This window comes from Protopterus annectens, chromosome 1.part1 (genome assembly GCF_019279795.1).
Source record: "Protopterus annectens isolate FY-2018-M chromosome 1.part1, PAN1.0, whole genome shotgun sequence".
Taxonomy (NCBI): Eukaryota; Metazoa; Chordata; order Ceratodontiformes; family Protopteridae; genus Protopterus; species Protopterus annectens.
The window spans coordinates 311,561,122-311,584,422 of NC_056726.1; the positions used below are offsets into that span (position 1 = coordinate 311,561,122).

Below are 23,301 nucleotides of genomic sequence, written 5' to 3' on the forward strand. Positions count from 1 at the left end.
AAAACTAATCCTTATGGGACTTCTTCCTGCTATGGAGACGGCTGCTTCCACTTCTCTTACAGTCACAGCTGTGACTTCTTCCTCAGGCACAATCTCATCCTCTACCTCACAGGCCAGCACTCAACCTCCTGTTCGTAGGTCTGCGGATAGGGAGCATAGGAAAGAGAAGGGAAAAGACAAAGACGAAGAGAAAGAGAGAGACAAAAGGAGGAAGAGATCCCTGGACCGGTCGGATCCAGTGGGTCCTCCTCAGAAGCAACAGATGTTATGTGATCCTATCTCGCCTACATTCTGTACTGATGGGTTCGGAGCCGATCCTCTGCTCCGACTCGGCACACTATGCTATAGAGCGAAGTCTCTCATTGGCTGAGCTATTCTATATCCCAGGATGCACCACCGCTACTTCCCCAGATCTCGTTTGCCGCTTACAAGCTAGGATGTGGTCTTGAACTTGGCTGAGCTAAGTGCTGTTTTTTTCTGAGAGTTTTCTGTCAGGAATTTCTTAAATCTTTATCCAAAAGCTGTTTTAACAGCTATTGTTGTGTATACTTGTGTTTTTGTGAGAAATTTGTGGTAAAATTTTGTATTTGGACAGGGAAAGGTTTCCGTTTAAGTTAGAGGGGCCTTCCCCTCGTTCTTATTGAGTCTTCTTGTTGTTTCAGAGGGCAAGTACCTGTTTTAGTTAGAGGGTTCTTGGCCCTCTTTTTGGTGTTTGTCATACGTTTAAGTTTGTTGGGCTTTCGCTCTTGTTTTAAAAAAAAAAAAAAAGTTTCTTTATTGTTGTGTAGCCATATATGGTGTTTTTCTCTGACATATAATTTGGCAAAGTGTCTACAATTATGTCTAAGGAGCATAGACCCTCTGGATTTAAAAAATGCACGAGATGCAACTATAAAATGTCCATCATGGATGATCACTCCTTATACGTTTACTGCTTAGGCGCCAAACACCTTCAGGAGTCCTGCAGCGTGTGTCACGCCTTTTCCTCTCGGGTCCTCCAAGAGAGGAAGAATAAATTGATCTTAAAAGGGCTTATCAAACCCTCCTTCGAAGAGGCCTTATCTTCCTCTTCCTCTCCAGCTAAGAAAAAGAAATCGTCGGCTCCGACCAGCCCGTCGGAACCGACCACTAAGAAATCTAGGCAGGCTTCTCCATCGGCTCCACGGACTTCGGAGCCGAGGGCGGAACGGTCTGCCTTGATGCCTCCAGCCTCGACTCCTCTGGTTTCAGAGCCGATGGCTGGGGCTTCGAGAGGCGGGTCACCTTCATCGGCTCCACTGATTTTGGAGCCGATGAGGGTTGCCGGCTCAGACACTTCCCCTTCGGCACCGAAGCCCTCTTTGGCACCGAGGGAAATTGCTATGGAATCTCCCTCAGCACCGATATTGGTAGAGTCCATTCGGAGCCGGTCCCCCAGTCCTTCGGAGCCGATGGAGAAGTCCGCTCGGACCCGATCGGTCTCCTCCCGATCTTCCAAGATGTCGGATTCGGACATCGACAGGGTGCTCCAAAGACTTTTTCAGTCTCCTGTATTCCAGAAATTAGTTTCGGCTCCTGCCCAATCGGCTTCGGAGCCGATGGCCCACCCTGTAGTTCTGGTTCCTCCTCCAACAGCCTCGGCACCGTTGGAGCCGGTGCTGGTGGAGCCGATGGAGGTTTTCGGATCGTCGCCGACCCTTACTCCAACTCCGGCTTTCGGGTCAGAGTTCGGTACACGGACCTCCTCGGTCGGCCCCTGGGGTGATGCTTCAGGACCGATGTTTTCGGTTCCGAGCCTTCCTCTCGGTGCATCAGCTGTGGGGGTGCCGTCTACTGTTGTGGCCCCGGGGCTTGGACCTTCCCAGGACTCTGGCAGTCCGGCCTTCAGGGCCATGAGGAGTGCTTTGGCCAAATCTTCTTTGGCTACCTCTACGGTCTCACCGGTACCTTCCCTACACACGGAGACTGGGTCTTTTGTAGTCCCCCTGTCGCTAGACAGCGGAGCCCCGGGGCCTGAGGTCACCCCCAGTGGGGTCCCCCCCCTCCTGGAGGTCCCTCTGAAGCTTCTTCGGAGGAACACCCAAGGAAAAGACTGTGCAAGAGGAAGCACGTCGACTCCCCCGATGAGTCTCTCACGTCGGACACCGATCTTGATGATGCTGAGGGGTCCCCTAAGTCGTCCTCGGATGATGTCTCCTTTGCAGACATTTTGGAAGCCCTCAAACAACGAGGCGGCTGGCATTCCAAACCCCCTTCCGCTGACGAGTCGGTGTTCCTCAAGGCAATCGGGGCTCAGCCCTCCACCTCCTGGGTGTCTCCGCCCTTCGACGAGCTCCTAGATTTGATCTGTCTAAGGGCGTGGGAGCATCCAGACTCTGTGGAACCGGTGCCGGCTCGCCCAAATAAATTCTTATCAGCACCCCCAGAGAAGGAGTTTCTGACCAAAGGTGTGGCTGTAGATGCCCTGGTGGTGGCATCTGCTACCCAGCAAGATGTAGCAGAGGCTTCGAAGTCCGTCCATCCTCCTAATAAGGAGTCTAGGAGCATGGACCGGTACGGGAAGCGCACCCTCAGTTCAGCGGCCTTTACCTTAAGGTCCCTGAACTATTTGACGCACTTCACTAGACTTCAGAGGGATCTGATCAAGGAGCTTTCAGATACCCTCTTGGGTAACCTACCTGAGCAGCTGGCCCAGATGGTTGGCTCTCAGTTGGCTACTCTGTCATCAATATCAAACTCGTCCATGAGGCTCATTTCATATGCAGCCGAGGGGGCGAGTAGAGCGGCGGGTATAGGTGTTGCTCTACGGAGGCAAGCCTGGCTCCGCCTGTGTCATTTTGCGGAAGCCTTTAAGTCTTCCTTTGCCGACGCTCACTTTGATGGGTCCTCTTTGTTTGGACCCAAGGTAAAGGACACATTGACCCGCTGTGAGCAAGAAGGTAAGACTTTGACTGCCGTAGGGGCATGATTTTCCACTCCCTTTCGGCCTTACCCCAAGACTAAAAGAGGAGGGAAAAATGTGGTTCCGTAAATCCCAGAAGTCTTATCCCTCGCAGCAGGACGATCCCCCTTCTAGAGGCAGAGGAGGGGGAAATTTTTCTGGAAGACGCCGTCCCAGAGGCGGCAGAGGCCCCCGCAACACTGGAGACCGCGAGTCCTTTCGTGGCTCTTCAGCCTTCCACAATCCCTGAAGGATTGCCCGACTGTGCAGCTCCGGAGCCAATCGGGGGTCGTTTTTCGAGGCACCTAAAAGCCTGGGAAGGTATCACTCAGGACCGATGGGTGCTTCGAATCATCGCCGGAGGTTACGCCATCCCCTTTTCACACCTTCCACCGCCGTCCAAGAAAATCCCGGACCCGCCACCCAGTCAACAGGAAATCGCAGCCTTAGAAATCTCAAAGCTGCTTCAAAAAGGAGTCATCCAACCGGTCCCCGCAGACCAGATCGGATTAGGGACTTACTCAAGATTCTTTTTGGTGCCAAAAAAGACCGGGGACTTGAGGCCCATTTTGGATCTCAGCAACCTAAATCGATCAGTCAAAAAGTCCAAGTTCCGAATGGTCACCTTACAATCCATTCTTCCACTGCTGGAGAAAGGTGTTTGGATGTGCTCCATAGATCTCAAGTACGCCTGTTATCACATCCTGATAGATCAGGCATCCAGGAGACATTTGCGCTTCAGCCTGGGAGACAGTCATTTTCAGTTCTGCGCACTGCCCTTTGGTCTCACCACAGCCCCCAGGGTGTTCACCAAATGTTTGGCGGTTGTGACTGCTCACCTGAGGAGTCTAGGATTCCAGATGTTTCCGTATCTGGACGACTGGCTCCTAACTGCCACCTCCAGGCATCTACTATTGCAGAACCTACAAGCCACCATATCACTAGGCACTTCCCTTGGAATCACCTTCAATTGGCCAAAGTCTGTGTTGCTGCCATCTCAGCGCATAAGGTTCATCGGAGTAGAGATAGACTCAAACCAAATGCGGGTCTATCTTCCTTCAGAAAGGATACAGACTATACAGGCTCAAGTCCGAGCCTTACTTCTCAGATCCAAAGCCCCAGCCAGGATGGTCCTGCAGCTATTAGGCTCTATGTCGGCCACTGTTCTCCTAGTCCCCTTAGCAAGATTGCATATGAGAATTCTCCAGTGGCTCCTATCGACACAGTGGTCCTTTCAGGATCTCCCTCTCAATCACCTCATACGGATCACGGAAACCTGCAAACGGGACCTTCGCTGGTGTCCTCCAGTCTGGATCAGGGACGACCCTTCGTTCCACCTCCTCCTATGGCCACATTGACGACGGACGCCTCCCAGATGGGGTGAGGTGGGCATTACCTGGGCAGGTCAGTCCAAGGCAATTGGCATTCCGACGAGAGTCTCCTTCATATCAACATTCTGGAAATGAGGGCGGTGTTTCTATCTCTACAAGCCCTCCACGATTACCTCCCTCAGGGCGTAATTGCCATTCACTCCGACAACATGTCAGTAGTCTGGTATCTGAACAAGCAGGGAGGGGCCAGATCCTACCCCCTTTGCAGAGAGGCCATGAGAGTTTGGGAATGGGCAGTGGCGACCAGAAGTTTTCTGGTAGCGACTCATATCCCTGGGAGATCCAACGTGATAGCCGGCAGACTAAGCAGAACTATTCTCTCTCCTCACAAGTGGTCTATGAACGATGCAGTGGCAACTCAGATCTTCAGCAGATGGGGAACTCCTTGTTGCGACCTTTTCGCAACCCCGCTGAACGCGAAGTGCAGGAAATTCTTCTCTCGCACTCCAGTTCCGGGGGAGAGTCCCATGGACGCCTTAGCCCATCCTTGGCCCACCGGCTTGCTATACACCTTCCCTCCGGTTCCCCTCCTTCCCAGAGTGATCCAAAAGGCATCTCACTTAGGGAGCAAAATGATTTTAGTTGCCCCTTACTGGCCTCGTCAGGTATGGTTTCCCTATCTTCGGAAATATGCACTGGACGGTCCATGGTTTCTGGATCAGATCCCAGACCTATTAATTCATCAGTCGGGACAACTCCATCAGTCCCTTCACACTTTGAAGTTAACAGCTTGGCTCCTCCTCTTCCGACTATAGTCAGGAATCACACTTTAGATCCGGAAGTCATACGTATCTTATCCTCGGCCCACAAGTCTGCCACTAAGAAATTGTATACTAGCAAATGGAAGAGATTTGCTATTTGGGCTCAACTCTGGGGTCTAGATCCCATCACTGTCCCGGTGTCAGAAGTCCTGAAGTTTCTAACTTCCCCATTCAATCAAGGTTCTTCAGTCTCTACCATCAAGGTCCAATTGGCAGCTATTTCCAATTTTCATGAATCTATAAACCCACCTTTAATGAGCAACAGATTGTGTAAAACCTTCATGAAAGGTGCTACGCTTTTACGACCTCCGATTTCTCATCCTGCTCCTCCGTGGGATCTCGATGTGGTATTACGTGCCTTAACCCCCCCCCCCCCCTCGAACCGGCAGCAACCTGTGATCTGAAATTTTTTTCTTGGAAAACTGCCTTTCTGGTCGCGATTACTTCAGCCCGAAGGGTTTCAGAGCTTCAAGCTCTATCTGTCAAACCACCATACCTGGTTTTTCACAAAGATAGAGTATCCCTCAGGCCTAACCCATCTTTTGTCCCTAAAGTTTGTTCCAGTTTTTGCTTGCAACAGTCATTAGAACTTCCAGTTTTCTTCCCAAAGTACTCAAAGCGGAATACATCTTCCACACATTGGATGTTCACAGGCAATTGTGTTTTTATTTAGACAGGACCCAACAAACACGGAAAACAGATCAATTGTTTGTGTCCTTTTCGGATAATAAATTGGGCAAAGCCATCACAAAGGTCACTATTGCCAAATGGATCAGGGACTGTATTAGTCAGGCTTATTCCTCTTCTAATAAAGAGCTTACAACCTCTGTCAAAGCTCACTCTACTAGAGCTATGGCTACTTCAATAGCATTCCATTCTAAGCTTGCCATTAGTGACATTTGTGCTGCGGCTATGTGGTCTTCCCCGCACACCTTCATTTCCCACTACAAATTGGATGTGGCTTCTCGGGGGCGAGCTTCATTTGGTTCCACAGTTCTCAGGAGTGTTTTCCAGTGAGCCACCCAAGAATCTGGTGCTAGGGACGCTGTCCCATCAGTACAGAATGTAGGCGAGATAGGATCACATAACATCTTTTAGTTATGTACTTACCATAACTTTAGATGTTTGGGATCCATCTCGCCTACATTCCTAATAACCCACCCTCCTTCCCCCTACCTTGGAGATCAGAAGAGACCGGACGGTCCGAATACTATTGTTTCATCTTGAAACGTCTGGCAATGTTATATAAACAGTTATGTGTGTATGCATGAGTGCGGACAAACAAGATCTGGGGAAGTAGCGGTGGTGCATCCTGGGATATAGAATAGCTCAGCCAATGAGAGACTTCACTCTGTAGCATAGCGTGCCGAGTCGGAGCCGAGGATCGGCTCCGAACCCATCATTACAGAATGTAGGCGAGATGGATCTCAAACATCTAAAGTTATGGTAAGTACATAACTAAAAGTTAGTTACTTAGACCAGTTACTCCTCAGCTCCACTCCCCCAGATTCTCACGGGAGCCTAGACCTTCTTCCGAGGCCTCTGCACATCGGCCTTCCCAGTCTGCGTCGGTGGCCTCAACACGTTCCACCAGAAGTTTGAGTGAGGCAGACATGGACAAAATGATGCAAAGGTTTATTCACATTCAGATGAGGATCTTGCCAGCCCCCTCCCCCTCTGTAGGGTTGCCACCTTTTCAAATGGCCAAAGTGGGACATTTTTGGTAGAGACATCAGATTTTACAGGCCGACACATACCCATGGGTCAGTACAAAGGATAGAACTTAACTTTTTTGCCTAAATAAAAGCTTATTCTTGTAGCATTTTATTTGCTTATTCTGTTTTTTATAACCTTTAAGTATTTTAGATACAGAATAACTGTTTTATGCAACTATTACATAACATATAGGAAATAATTTTGTCCTAAAAATCTCAGGACATTTGCCATTTTTAGAATTTTTTGTCAGGACACAACTGCCCAAAGAGGGACTGTCCCTCGCAAAGTGGGACAGGTGGTAACCCTACCCCTCTGGAGGGAGAAGCTTGCTTCCTTTTTTGCCCTGATATCTCCTTCTCTGGTCTGACCTTTGGTTTCGGAGTTTATGGTACGAGAGGTCCCGGAGTCAGGGGGTCGGCACCAATGGTACAGACTACCTCTACGCCAGCCATTACCTTGAGCAAGTCGGACCCGACTAGTTTGGACCTGAGCGGCTCTCGGAGCTGAAGCCTGGACGCTGGATCCGAGGGGTTGGGATTTTCCTCTGGCGCTGACTTTGTCGGGTAAAAGCCCTCTCCTCTGTATCTCGGCTCCGGCAGGCTTGGCACCGATCCCCCTGTCAGATCCAGGGAGAGCAGCTTCCTTATTAGTTTCCCAGGAAGCTCATTCTCCCTCGGCCTTCGATGTGGTGGAAAGGGTTCTCGCCAGCAGATCATGGCCCCTGACCATCTCCTCTGACTCCGCCCTGACTCCCTCACCTCTGGGTGCGTTTTCAGCCATTTTGCCCATGCAGGGGCAGCCCGTGCTCGATGTGCCCCAGACTATTCACCTCAAGGAACCACAAGTATTTTGCAAGCCCCCTCCGGAGAGCTCCACCGAAGAGGTTCCTCGCAAACGAACGTGCAAAAGGAGGCACTTGGACTCCTCTCCAGAATCCCTCACAGAGGACACCAATTTGGAGTAAGGGGAAGGTTCCCCCAGATCATCCCCTGATAATGTCTCCTTTGGAGACATCATAGAACTCCTGGGGGGGGGGGGTTGGTCCACCCCCAAACCTTTCTGTTAGGTGTTTACCATAAAGACACAAAGTGCAGGGTTTGATTCTCACTTGGGGGTAGCTGGCTAGGCTTAGCATGGCCTGAAAGGGCAGGTAGCCTAGTACTAACCTATGAACCTGTGGATGAGTCAGTGTTTCTGGAGGCCTTCTGCACGGGCCCATCTACCTCCTGGGTATCCCCCCCCCTGCAAATCCCTTGGTGGATCTTACCAGCCGGGCATGGAAGGAACCAGACAACTTAGAGCCAATCCCAAAGTGTCCCGACAAGCTTTTGAGTCCTCTTGCAGACAGACCTAGTTGGAACAAGGGGTCCCCAGTAAATGCCATGGTGGTAGCGGCCACCACTAAGAAAGAACTAGCCCAGGAAAGTTCTACAGTCCATCATCCCGACCAAGAGTCCAGGACGATGGATCATATGCTTCAGCCACCTTTTCTATAAGGGCATTGAATTATTTTGCCCATGTCACTCGACTGCAGCGCGACCTGGTCAAGGAGCTGACTGAGTCACCCCCGGAGTCCATGTCGTGTGAGGATAAATGCATATTCTTCGTGCGAATGGCCCCTCTCAAAGCAGATGTTCATCGTGTTACCCTGCTGCAGTCATCACACTTGGGTTATTCTGTCGTCAGACGGTCCCGCAGTCAGCCTGAATTTCAAAGTCTTGGTCCGGCGTCGGTTGCTGTCGCTTCTTCCCTGACATCAGTGCGCCAGGGGTATACAAGAGGCATCCGACGCCATTTTCTTCAGTCTTTCTTGCCGCGCGGTGCCCGAAGCAGAAGCAGTTCGCAAGTGCCAGTCGGCCGACACCTGAGATTTTCGAATCGAATTTCAGTCCGAAGTCTTAAAAGCTAAGTACCCCGTTGGGGAACCTTTTCTTGCCTCAGTCCGATGTCAGAAAAAGTTAACAATTGCATTTCTTGTGGGAAGCAAACACCTCATAAGGACTTTCATTCTTATTGTATACCTTGCCTAGGCCCAGACCACGACGTCACTGGTTGTCGGTTTTGTGCTAGGTTCAATAAGCGAACTATAAAGCGACGCTTTGATTTCGCACGACACTACTTCGGTAGGAAATTTAATTACACTATGCCGTCAGAGCAACCGACTACCGGCATGCATAAAAAACGCAAAGATACACAGGCAGCCTAGATCCAAGCCAGACTCCGAGGCCTCGGCTGGGCTGGTCGCCGGTTCTCCGGTTTTCAGTGAGGCGCCTACGCAGCCCCTGATGACGGCAGAATTGCAACCCCAGACCACTTCGGATTCTCAAGCAGAGAGTTCTACGCCGGCGCAGCCATTTTCTTTAGGCCCTACCGACAACATTGCAGAAGTTAAAGCCCGGTGCTGTGGAAATGCCTTCGGTTACAGAAGGTGTCTTCAGACAGACTACTCTCATCATAAAATCTTATGCTAAGTTTAAGACTCTGAAACCAAAAAAGACTGCACATCAGTGTCCGGTTCAAGGCCCCATGCCTAAGAAACAGATGCTTAAAATGGCTGAAGATTTGATTTCTTTAATCAGGGGTTCCCAACCCCCCCCCCAGACAAAAGGCCTAGACAAGAGGAGGATTATGCCTCCTCTGATCAAGTGTCTATTTCCTCAGGCTCCTCTGAGGAACAGGATTACTCCTTTCCCCCTTATGAAGATTCTAATGCTGAAGATTCCATTCCCTCAGCTTCTCCCCCTGAAGACTATTCCTTTGGGGAAACCTTACATACCATGAGGGAACATTTCCACTGGGAAGGTCAGGACTACTCCGACTCAAAGAAAAGGCTCCGAGAGTTTCTTTTACTCCCCCAACACAGACCACTTGCTATCCCTCCAGTTTTAGACATTGTGGATGATATTTACTTAGAATCTAGTCTAAATCCAGATTCTCTGCCTCCTGCTCCAGTCAAACCAGACAGATATTAGAGTGCCTGACACACAAATTCCTTTACAAAAGCCCTGTTGCTGACCCAGAGACAATCTCCCAGGGTCCCAGAGGGGCTAAGGCTTCTATGGCTAAAAATCATGTGCCCTCTGAAAGGGACTCTAGAGCATTAGATAGGTGGGGGAAGAAGGTTTACACCTCGGCTACTCTAGCTATGAGAGCACTAAATTGTCAATTTCACATGCTGAAATACCAGCAATTCCTAATGTCTCAAATAAAACAAAAGATGAGCACGCACCCTCAACAGTCTGAATTCAAGGAAATACAGGATCTGTTGCATGCAGCTGAACAGGTGGGCGAACATGCTTTACAATGTGGATTTGATTCTTTGGAAGCTTCCTGTAGAGCAGCTGTTACTGGGTCTGTTATACATAGGCATGCTTGGTTAAAGGAACAAACTCTGCCTGATCATGTTAAAGCAAAGTTACTAGATGCACCCTTACAGCAGGATGTCTTATTTGGAGTTAAAGCAGAAGAGGTTTTAAAGAAAAAGGAGAATAAGGCAAAATCTATGCAGACGGTCAAAGATTTCTTACAGGTACAACCCCCACGCTTCAGCAGAAATTGGCCAACAAAAAATTGGTCCTTTCCAGCTTCTGACAGACCACAGAGGGGTAAATACAGATGCCAAAGGGGCAGAAGTCGAGCATAAATCCGTTACAAACCTCGCCAATGGGGCACTGCAACACAGAAGGGAGGAGAAGACCGGTCCCAAACTACTAGAAGACAAACACAATGACTTAAACCTCAAACTGCCAAGCAAAGCTCTCTTGGCAGCTCCCTTGGGAGGAAAATTAGCACTTTTTGCAGACAACTGGCGCATCATCACAAAGGACAAATGGGTCCTAGACATTATCTCACAAGGATACAGATTCCATTTCCACACCTTGCCAAGGATAAAAGGAATGCCAAACCTGCCACAAAATCAATGGGCAGAGGCACACAAACAAATTACAGCTCTCATGGACATGAGCCATTCAACTGGTACCTACACAGGAGAAAGGCCAAGGATTTTACTCAAGGCTCTTTCTAGTCCCCAGAAAGGACAATGCTTGGAGACCCATTCTGGACCATTCGATTCTAAACACCTTCTTGCAAGTACCCAAATTCAAGATGCTAACACTACAGCAACTTCTTCACATGGTGGGCAAGAAAGCTTGGCTAGTAACGTTGGACCTCAACGAGGCATACCTGCATGTCCCTATCAGACAAAATTGCATAAGATACCTCTGTTTCATTGCAGGTTCAACCCATTACCAATTCTCTGCACTGCCCTTTGGCTTATCTACTGCACCCAGGGTCTTCACAAAATGCCTGGCACGAGTAATTGCATACTGCAGACAAAGAGAAATTCAAATATATCCATACCTGGATGACTGCCTCATCCAGGCAGAAAACAAGGACATTCTCTTACAACATCTGGCTTTTGTAAAGCACCTTCTAAGTTGCCTAGGGTACACGGTAAACGAAAAGAAATCAAAACTAGTGCCCTCTCAAAATAGGACATTCCTTGGTGCCAGCTTGAATACAACGGCCCAGATGGCTTATCTGACGCCAGACAAACAACTACAACTAACTCAACACTTCAGAATAATGGCAACAAAGACCCAACTCCCTGCAAGAAAAATTCTGCAGGCCTTGGGCTTCATGGCATCATGCATACTAATACCATTTGCAAAACTGCATATGAGGAAATTACAATGGTACCTGAAAAGCGTATGGACTCAACACAGCCACAGCTTGGAAACGATGATATCTCTCATTCCCTGCCTTCAACAGGAGTTTCTATGGTGGTCACAGGCATGTCACCTCAACAAGGGTTAGCCTTTCACCTTACCCCCAGCCAGGCAAACTATGACAACAGATGCATCGGACTATGCCTGGGGGGCACACATGGCAGGACAGTGCGTGCAAGGCATATGGACTGCAGATCAAAGAAATCTGCACATCAGTCAAAAAGAAATGCTAGCTGTACAGAATGCTCTGACAGCCTTCAAGGACCTCTTACATCCAGGACTGCTTATAATGACAGATAACACCACAGTAATGTGGTACATAAATAAGCAAGGGGGTACACACTCCTACCCTCTATGCAGGCAAGCAATGACCTTGTGGAACACAGCACTGGCTTACCAAGTTCAATTACAAGCTCAATTCCTGCCAGGAAAAAAGAACACATTGGCAGACGACCTAAGCGGGAACATCATGGATCCCCACGAGTGGAAACTGGATCCACAAGTATTTGCAATGATAACTCAAAAATGGTGGTGCCCGGACATAGACCTGTTTGCCAACCCCCAAAACTATCAGCTATCAAAATTTTGCGCCAGGACATTTCACCGTCAAGCTTGGAAAGTGGACACACTCTCATTCAGTTGGAAAATGCTGACAGTATATGCCTTTCCTCCATTGCTCCTTCTCACAGAGGTGCTGCTGAAAGTCAGGATGGAGAGACCCCGAATGATACTCATTGCCCCAGGCTGGCCACGCCAGCACTGGTACCCACTACAAAGGAACATGGCCCACGGCCCGCCATGGATTTTACCACAAATTCCTCATCTGCTCACACAGCAAGACAGCCAGATTCTACACAGCCAGCTCCAAACCTTAAATTTGGCTGCATGGCAAATCACCTAAGCAACCAGCCAGCTCCTCTTTCACAAGCTGTTATGGATGTCATTCTGGAGGCCAGGAGGCCCAGCACCAGGAAAGCCTACTCCGACAAATGGAAAAGATTTTGCGCCTGGAACCAAGCTAAAGGCCAAAATACCCTTGAGCCGGACATACCTCAGATTCTACAATATTTAACTGAGATGTTACACAAACGACTTTCTTTTTCATCTATTAAAATCCACGCCTCAGCTATGTCAGCTCACTACAACATGGATCCTCCCTTATTTTCACATCCACTTTTAAGGCAGTACCTCAGAGGGGCCAAAAATATTAGGCCTCCCAGGACAGCACCAACACCAACTTGGGACCTCAACTTTGTTCTGGAAAAACTTACGCTGCCACCTTTTGAGCCAGCTTTCTCAGCTGATTTAAAGTTTATATCACGGAAGACTGCCCTGCTACTAGCAATTACTTCAGCCAGAAGAGTCTCAGAGCTACAGGCACTAATGGCAGTAGAGCCTTTCCTCATTTTTCATCAAGACAGAGTTTCTCTATGAACTAACCCCTCCTTTATGCCAAAAGTGGTATCCAGTGTGACTCTAAATCAAACCATCCGTTTACCCACCTTCTTCCCAAAACCACAGAACAAAGGAGAAAGACTCCTGCACTCCTTGGACATTCACAGGCAACTACGTTACTACTTTGTTAAAACTAAGGTTTTCAGAAAATCTGACCAGCTTTTTGTATCCTGTGCTACAGCATCACAAGGAAAGGCTATCTCAAAACAGACCATTTCCAAATGGATAAGACATTGCATACATTTTTGCTACACCCATCATGGAAAACCAGTTCCTGCTAGCATAAGGCTCCATTCCACCAGGGCAGCAGCTACATCTACAGCCTTCCTCAGGGGGGTGCCAACCAAGGATATTCTGGAAGCTGCAACTTGAGTTCAGTAAACACCTTCACCAAACACGATCACTTGCCACTTTACTCTAAGTCTAGGGCTGGCTTCGCCACTGCAGTTTTGCAGGGCCTTCTAGCCTCCTCTAACCCTGTTTGACCCCACCTCCCATCGTTAGCTTTGGGATTCAACCCAAGTGTGATGACTGCAGCAGGGTAACACGATGAACATAGTACAGTTTTGTACCTACCATAAATGTAGATGTTCGAGTGGTATACCCTGCTGCAGTCCAGGTTACACTCCCTCCATCCCCTCTGACCTAACTGAAACCTTTCAATACCTTAAAATCTGATGCAACCTTTGTGGTGTATTTGCTTATAGCTACTGATCACCTTTTGGGGGGGCACCTGACATCCGGGGCAAGAAAAACTGAAGAAAATGGCGTCTGATGCCTCTTGATTACCCCTGGCGCCCTGACATCAGGGAAGAAGTGACAGCAACCGACGCTGGACCAAGACTTTGGAATTCAGGCCGACTGCGGGACCGCCTGACGACAGGATAACCCAAGTGTGATGACTAAAGCAGGGTATACATTCGAACATCTACATTTATGGTAGGTACAAAACTGTACTTTTCTAATACGTCCATGCATCTCCTTTTGCATGCCACTGAAGGAGCAGCAAGGGGGACCGGATCTGGCATTGCCATGAGGTGACACTCTTGGCTCAGACTATGTCAGTTCATGGAACCATTTAAGGCGTCTTTCGCGAATGCCCCTTATGAAGGTTCTTCCTTGTTTGGGAAGACTGTTTGTGACAAGTTGGTCCAGACTGAGAAGGACAGGAAGACATAGTTTGCCATTGGGATCCGCTTTTCTAACCCTCAAAGATTTTTTCGAGTAATCAATGAGGTGAAAAGAAGATGTAGTTCCAGAAGTCGCAATATTCCCAAGACAATCAGGACTCCTCTTCCACCAGGGGGGGGGCAGACAGATGCCGGCCCAGAGGCATGGCGGGGGGGGGTTGTCCGAGAAATTTTGGGTCTCGAGAACCATTCTCGGACAGGTCCACGCAGCAGTCCTGATGGGTTGCCTGACTGCAGTGCTCTGGGGGCAGTCAGGGGTCGCCTTTCACTGCACCTGACGGCATGGGAGTCGGTGTCAGCAGATCGTTTGGTGCTTTAAATCATATCCAGAAGTTATACCATCCCTTTGTGGTTTCCCCATTTCCCCAAAACACCTCCCAGACGTTCCACCCACCAAAGGGAGGTAGCAGTTTTTGAAATAGAAAAGCTGCTAAGGAAACGAGTCGTCCAGCCCATACCCCAAAATCAGTCTGGATCAGGCATCTATTCCAGGTTCTTTTTGGTGCCAAAAAAAAGGGGGGAACCTAAGGCCTATTCTGGACCTTTCCACCCTAAACCTATCAGTTGCCAAAGAGAAATTCCAGGTGGTCACTTTACAGTCCATCCTGCCTTTCCTGCACGAGAACGACTGGATGTGCTCAGTAAATCTCCAGGATGCGTACTACCTTGTAAAGATGTACAGATGCTCCAGGAGGTTCCTCCGCTTTCGGCTCGGGGCCAATCACTATCATTTTCCAGCCCTACCCTTCGATCTCACCACAGCCCCCAGAGTGTTCACCAAGGTCATGGAAGTAGTAGCGGCTCTCCTGAGGCTTCAAAGGATACAGGTCTACCCGTACCTGGACGATTGGCTCTTTGCTGCTCCCACCAGGCGTCTTTTTTTATCAGGCCAGAGACTATTTCCTGAAACTGTCAGATTTTCTGGGAATTACAATCAACATATCCAAGTCATAGATACTTTGCAAACCAAGGTTTTTATAACTCCTGAGAGAATTCGAAACCTATGACTCCGTGTCTGTGATCTTTCTGTCTCATCTTCCTACAGCCGAGGCAGTATTACGAGCCCTAGGTTACATGGCAGCCACCATTACTCTTCTCCCCTGTGCTCGTCTGCATATGCGAGTACTAAAGTGTACACTAGTGGTCCAGTGGTAGTTATCAGATCTGTCATTAACTCATCCAATTCACATAAGCAACGCTTGCAGGAAGTCCCTACTCTGGTGAATACACTCCTTGGAACTAGTCGAGGGACGAAGATTTATTGCAGCTCCTCCCCAAGCCACGGTGACCATGGATGCCTCCCAACGAGGGTGGGGGGGCATTGCTCGTGCAGTACAGTCTAAGGCAACGTGGTCCCTGAATGAGACCAAATTGCATATCAGTGTTCTAGAGATGAGGGCGGTCTTGTTAGCGTTACAGGCCCTTCATGCCTTTCTCCTCTATGGGAACTATTGCAGTTCAGACAGACAACATATCAGTGGTCTGGTACATTAACAAGCAAGGAGGAACCAGATCTTACCCTCTGTCGCGAGGCCATGAGAATGTGGGAATGGGCGATCTCCACCAGCCGTTTTCTGTTAGCAACACACATTCCGGGTCGATCCAACATACTGGCGGACAAACTGAGCAGGACTATCCTCATGCATTACAAGTGGTCTCTGAATCCTTATGTAGCAGAGCAGATCTTCCTCGATTGGGGTTGGCCTTGCTGCGATATCTTGGCATCTCCTTCCAACGCGAAGTGCAGTGAGTTCTTCGCTCTGATCCGCCCACAGAGGAAATCCCCCATGGATGCTCTGGTGCATGCTTGGCCCTCCTGGTCTTCTTTATGCTTACCCCCCTTTACCTCTCATGGCAAAATTCCTATAGAAGGCTCACAGGTTGGGGAGCAAAATAATCCTCCTCGCCCCATTCTGGCCTTGCCAAGTCTCGTTTCCCTTCCTTTGGTCTCATCTAATAGTTCCTCCATGGATCTTGCATCCGATACCGGATCTCATCTGGCACCCCAAGAGAGCCCCTCATCCAGAACTGGTCACTTCTTGGGTGCTTTAGTTCCCTTAATTGCTAGGACTCTTGGTTTATTCTCTCAGGTCAAGACTATTCTGGTGGCAGCTCATAAATCGTCCACCAGAAAACTATACCATAGCAAATGGAAGTGTTTCTCTGTTGGGATTTCTCAAAGGGATTTTGATCCCTTCACAGCTCTTGTCCCAACGGTCCTTGAGTTCTTGGCGTACATTTTTCCAGTAGGGCGCTAGTTCTTCTACAGTAAAAGTTCAACTGGCTGCCATTTCCAATTTCCATATAGGTGAGAACATGGCTTCATTAGCTTCCTCCAGACTTTGCAAAACCTTTATTAAAGATACCTTTCTTTTAAGACCCCCAGTTAAAGATCCTACTCCTTCTTGGGATCTTACTCTTGTCTTACAAGCTCTGGTTGCTCCACCTTTTGAGCCGGCTGCTTCTGTGGATCTAAAGTTTTTATCTTGGAAGACTGCCTTTCTAGTGGCAATCACCTTGGCTAGGACAGTGTCAGAACTCCAGGCATTATCTGTCGAACCTCCATATATGATATTCCATAAAGACAGGGTTTCATTTCACACTAATTCTTCTTTTCTTCCAAAAGTGGCCTCTGAAACAAATATCAAACGATCAGTTTACCTGTTTTTTTTTTGTTTTTTTTCCAAATTTTCAGAATGGGGTGAATATAAATTGCATTTATTAGATGTACATAGCTGCATTTCTATAGGACTAAGGCCTATTGCAAGTCTGACCAGTTGTTTGTGTCTTTTTCTGCACCTTTTCTGGGCAAACCGGTTTCTAAGGTGACCATTGCCAGATGGATTTCCCTTTGCATCCTTCAAGTTTACAAAGACAGAGGCATGTCTCTTCCGGGTAGGATAAATGCCCATTCTACCAGGTCCATGGCAGGTGTAGATCTCATTGTCGCATTGTAAAAATATCGAACAGCTACAATGTCGAAAATGCCGTTCAGCTAAATGTTTTTGTGAGATCGTGGTACAGTGAGGATCAGAAAATTTGCCCTTTCATTACTGTATTGTGATCTCGGAGTTGGTATATATAATTACCGGGGGGTGTGGGGGGCATAGCCCCCCCCACACAAGAACAGTTTTGCTAAATGGCATTTTCAATATTGTAGCCCTTCGACATTGTGACAATGCGATAATGTGATATAGACGCTCCATGGCCATGTCAGCAGCTTTCTGGTCTAGGGTGTCTCTGGATGAAATTTGTTCGGCAGATACTTGGTCCTCCTCATCTCACACTTTCATTTCTCATTATAAATCGGACACTATATATCTAGGGGGAGAGCATCCTTTGGCTCCGCGGTGCTGCAAAATATCCTTCCGTGAGGGACACCCAAGAGTTTGGTAGCTGGGGACTCTGTCTCGCAGGTTAATGATCAAATTAAGTCAACTACTTCAGATAAAGAAGTTATGTATTCATCATAACGTTCCATCTGAGTAGTTGGACTTCATTTGTCATCATCCGTCCCTCCCTCCTTCCTTCCCCCTTACCTTCTCATTATATCCTTACTTTGGTAGGCAGGAGAGTGCACCTATGCAGTTTTCCTGTTCTTCTTTGTTAGTAAGGTATATCTGATCGGGTTATGTGTATGGTGTAGTAAACTCGATGTGAGGGAAGAAAGAGATGGAGGGGTATTATGGGTAACGGGAGGAGCTTGGAGCTCGGATCAAATACTGGTGAAGCCGCCCTCTTAGATCCGATCTGGATCCAGTTCCCACAGGTTGATAACAAATGAAGTCCAACTACTCGGGTGGAACATTATGGTGAGTACATAACTTCTTTTTCTATATTTAAAAAAAAAAAATAAAAAAAAATCCTATGCTCCAAATCATCCAACATTTTTATCACCCACCAATCAGACCAGTCTTCAAAAGAAAGTCTTAGTCAGGTGAACATTCTACAACTGAAACACTTCATTTAACCGCTATTAATATGCTTTTTAGCAACCTTTTAACACTCTTCCCTTAACTTCACTATTGTCCCCACTTTCTAGCCTTATTGCAACATGACGGCACTGTTGTCCCCAGCTTCTAGCCATATTGCAACATGATATGAAAAATCAGTAAATAAATTAACCCTCGGCAATTTCTTTCACCTGTCTTTACAAAAAAAAAAAATTCTTTTCTTAACTGTCCTCTCTTATGTGTCCAATGCAATCGATTCCACATCATTAAATCTCCACATTTCAGCACTTCCTTCATTTTTTACGTCTATTCTTTTTTTCTTTTCCTTCCTGTTATCACAGTTAAAATCCCCCATCACAGTAATATTCTTATTAACAATCACATACTTTATCTCCTCAAATAATTCTTTCCTTTCTTTAATTTTTGTATATGCATATATACCTGTGTATCTAAATACCTGGTTATCGCATTGCTCATCTATAACCAACCCTGTCCCAGCTTTGTCACAGTTATATCCAAAACCTCTACTTTGTCGTTTAAATAAAAATAGTATCCCTGAACACACTTGTCCTAAATTCCATACAGTCATACCACCCCAAATCATTTCCACTTGAAATCTATCAGAATCATAAATATATCTGACATCCTGAAGACGTACTACATCTGCCTTTAATTTAACTTTTTAAATTCTTACACCTTAGCTAATAGAATAAGAATAGAGATATTATGTATATTAATATATATTTCAAATTATATTTTTTTTTTTTTTTTTTTTTTTTTTTACTAACCTTAGAATGTTTATTTATACACTTATTTTTCTTTGATCTCACTGTCTTAATTAAAATATTTATCATCCACAATCTAATAACACATTTATCTCTACATTCCCTACTTGATTTAAACCCATCTCTTTTATCAATATAAGAACGCCATTATTTTTTGTTCTATTGTCTCTTTGATTGAAGATTATATTTCTTCCCCTTTCATCTTCCCTACTTTCCTACATTTTTTTCACAATCAAACCAAAAATGTCTTCTTTTTTAAACAAATCCTACACTTAGGTGTATACTGAATCATGGTACGGGCCTTTTCCCCACAATGATTACATATGACCTTATCACACTTGCTATTTAAATGCAGTAAGTCCCTGCAGTTTTATTTTATTTTGTTTATCATTTGTTGACCAGGTTAGTAGCCTCTTTCCAGGGGAGATCAAGGTAGTATTTATACTAGTTATACTATGATGCCCTGGCCAAATTTCTCCTAAATACCTCATTGAGTCTCCCCTGAAAAGAGGCTACTAGCCAGTTGTTGACTAACCCAGTCAACAAAGGTTTAATAAAAATTCATAACTAAAAAGATCACTGGCCTCAAAAGTCTTTGTTGCCAAGACAGAATGCCAGCCCTGTCTCTGTACTGAGTCTGTCACAGATTCTGCCATGGAGATATGTCTAGACTTTCAAGCCATGAAAGATGCAACCCTCTTTGACCTCCTATTATTTCAAAGAACAAATGGCATCTCAGATGTTCAGTTAAAGGGACTAAACCTTCATCAGCAGATAAGTAAAGCCATACTAGTGTGGTGAATTCATATGCTAATGCATCTCTCATCTGTGGAACAAACTTCTAGATGTCAGGCAAGAGTAGCACTCTTGCCACCTTCGCAGTAAACCTAGATAATTGGATGGACAGCCTCAAATTCTCTACAATCTATCTTGTCTGGCCTACCTTTAGTCTGTATTGAACTTTGAATAGGGGTTTTTGGCTAAGCATGTGATGGCCTTCAGACTGCCTAGTAGTTGTTTAGGAACTTAAACACACATCTTTATTAGTTAGTAGTAGTCATTTTATTTGTCTTCTATTACTAATTTTTTTTTCATAAAAAGTTATTGGAAAGAAATCTTAAGTGTTATCATTTGAGATGTATTATATTAACATTGTTCACTTTTACTTGTAGGCTCCTGGGGGACATGAATTGATATGCGACTACTGGGAGTTGATTGGCTTGGCCCCAGCAGGAGGTGCTGATAATCTGCTGAATGAAGAATCTGATGTTGATGTACAGTTGAACAACAGACACATGTTGCTGAGAGGGGAAAATATGTCCAAAATTTTTAAAGTGCGCTCTGTAACTACACAGTGTTTCCGGGACCATTTCTTTGACAGAGAATACAATGAAGTAAGAATTATGTAACTGCCGACTGTCTTACTGGGTTCCTAAATGTTCTTTCAACAGAATTCCAATTTGGGCAATTTTTGCCCCGTGGGGGATGGGACATGAGAAATTGCACATATCCTGATATTTTAGGACTAAAATATGCACATGTAAAACATGTATATCTTTAAAATGATACTGTGGTTGAAGTTCCTTAATATGTATTTAAATAGTGGAAACTAAAAAAAAATTGCAGTATGCTTTCTTTGGCAATGAAATGACAATAAGTCTTATATTCTGTTTGTTAACCAAGTAGGTCCACTATACACAATCCCTTTTCAGGGGTGACTTGGGCTCAATGTCTGGTTGAGTGACTTGATCAGGATCACACATTAGGCAGATGAAGGCAGAGGTACTCAAACCCTGTACCACAGGAGCTATAGCCCTGTACACCATCTGCCAAATCTTTGTACTGGTTAAGGTTATAGTTTGCCCTGCTTAATGTCACATTTCAGTAAGAACTGACTCACTTTAGATTTTGAAACCTTTTTTGGCTATCCATTGTCTTAGTTTTCATTTCACACTGTAGTGCTACTGAGAATGCATGCACGTTTTTCTTCTGTGCTTGTGTAGTGTAGCTAAACTGTTTCAGCAGTAGACTGTAACTGGGATACAGTCATACTAGTATCAGAGTGCCCTTTTAGAAACCAGTTCAAGTCTTTGCTGGTATCCATTGAAAAGTTGATTGTCCAGCACTAAAATTGAATAGAAGGTGGTTCCCACGAAGGGCAGAAGAGATTACTTGACTTCAGAGGTCTTCTCCAGTGAGTAACTGATTTATTTTCTTCTTTCATATGCCCAGCTTGGCACATTTATGAATTTTTGCTCATTTCGATTCTTGGATTGTATTTGGCAGTGTCGCAGTTAGGGTGGGGTGGAGGGGACCGCTTTCTCTGGTGTAAGCTATCAGTATGTGCCAAAGGTGATGGAGTGCAGTACCAGCAATGGTTTATGATTAAATGCCAGTACTGTATTTGTAGTCTGGGTGAAAGGTAAAGTGCTTAGTGTGTGGTTAGTAACTGTAGAAAGTTGCTGTTACAGGTTAGGTTTTTTTTTTTCTTTTTTTTTGAGTGCCAGCACTTAAGTCTATCTGATAAATGGATATGAGTGTAGTGGATATTAGTCCCTTACACACTGGTTGTGTAATGTACGAGTCCCATACACGCTGCTTTATCAGAGACCAGCAGAAACCAATGCCCCTCTGCTACTGTCTGTTGTGTCCAGCTAAGAGAAGGCAATAGCAAGTGTATTGAACCCATAAACATCTTGTTTACTGTTCGTGGAATATTGCTACTCTACCTGTGAGAGAAGGAGTAGATTTGCAGTTTGAAATGATTTAGAGTATTGTTGCTTTGGCCACTGCATTTAAACTGTTACGTTCTGCATTCCATTCTGTTTTAAGTGTTTCTTGCTTGAGTTCTGTGTAAGTTGATTTCCTGCATTTAAAGCTTGGATTACTTTTTAAGTTTACTGCGGTGATGGTGCTGCGGTAGCATTGTCGCCTCACAGTTAGACGTTGCCCGTTTGATTCTCAGAGAGTCTTCTGTGTAGCGACATGCGTGAATGGGCGTTCCTTCGTTGAAGGTTGTGCATTAGACCCGGCAAGCCAGTATGTAAAAATCTACTGCCAATCATTAGCGGACCTGAGTTCTGCTGTGGCGACCCCTAACCAGGAAAAGAACTTTCAGAGATTTAAAGTTAAAAGGATTAGATCTTCACTATAGTGGAAGTTGAGAGTAGTCATCTTTGAGGAAACCTTAGTATGTGCTTATTGTGATTGGCTAGAGGGCTATTTTGTTTCTCTACTGGATGTCCTTCAAGGATGCATCTGCAATCATAACATATGGGTTGTCCTGCCTCAGGCAGCCCTTCGATCGGCCGGATTCCAAAGTCTGGGTCTGGCCTCGGCTGATGTCGCACTTTCCCCGACGTAAGAGCATCTGGGGTATAAAAGCATCAGCCGACGCCATTTTCCTCAGTCTTTCTTGCCGCGCGGTGCCCAAAGCAGAAGCGGTTCGCAAGTGCCGGTCGGTCAGATCCAGTGAATTTAGCTACAGAAGACTTCGAAAAAGCTAAGTACCCCGTTGGGGACTCTTTCTTGCCTCAGCCGATGTCAGACAAAATTAATTGTTTAACTTGTGGGAAACAAATACCTCATAAGGATTTCCATTCCTTCTGCCTTCCGTGCTTAGGCCCAGACCACGACGTATCGGCATGTTCAGCCTGTGCTTCCTTCAACCGACGAACTCTTAGACGTCTGTCGGAGTTTGCAGAGGAGTTTTTTGGGGCCAATTTTGCATATAAAATGCCATCGGAGACTCCGACTTCGCATTTAGTGAAAAAACGGAAGGACAAGGACCGACACTCGCGGCCCGCGGTTTCGGCTGAAACCACGGTAAAGCCCGCCGCGAGTGTCTCGGTTTCGGCCAAAACCGAGTCCTCGGAGATTCCTTCTACCGAAACCATTCAACCGACCACCACGGCCCGGGAGACCCCGACTGAGTCGGCTACCGAAATACCTACCGAATCCAGTGTCCAGGAAATGTCCGACACTATACCTTTGGACATTTCTACTCCTGCACGTGGGGCAGCCAGGCCCCCTGCTTCCATGTCCATTAAGGCCTTCTCTAAGGCTAAAGCTGCTAAACTTTCCAAAGCTTTGCCTCCCAAGCCTACCTCCCTGAGGCCTACCTCTAGTTCACAGATCCTCAGCCTTGCAGAGGACCTAATTTCTTTAATTAGGGGTTCACAACCTCACCCAGACAGGGCCTCTCAACCTCCACCAGACAAAAGGCCCAGGAATGATCCCTCTGACCCTCACTCTTCGGATGAGTCCACGGATGGCTCTGAGTTGTCAGACCACCAGGAGGAGGCTTATTCGCCCTATGAGGATTCAGATGCTGAAGAATCTATTCCTTCGGCCTCCCCTCCTGAAGAGTTTTCCTTTGGTGAGACTCTACACTCCATGAGAGA

General features: G+C 46.6%; 1 protein-coding gene across 1 annotated transcript in view; it reads left to right on the forward strand.

Moving 5' to 3' along the window:
* The window catches only part of NARS1 (asparaginyl-tRNA synthetase 1), a 963,811-nt gene that overhangs the window by 455,723 nt on the left and 484,787 nt on the right, over positions 1 to 23,301 (forward strand). The window contains exon 9 of the mRNA XM_044087034.1: positions 20,071 to 20,292. Coding sequence (XP_043942969.1) covers positions 20,071 to 20,292 — 222 coding nt within the window. The remainder of the gene's footprint in view (positions 1 to 20,070; positions 20,293 to 23,301) is intronic.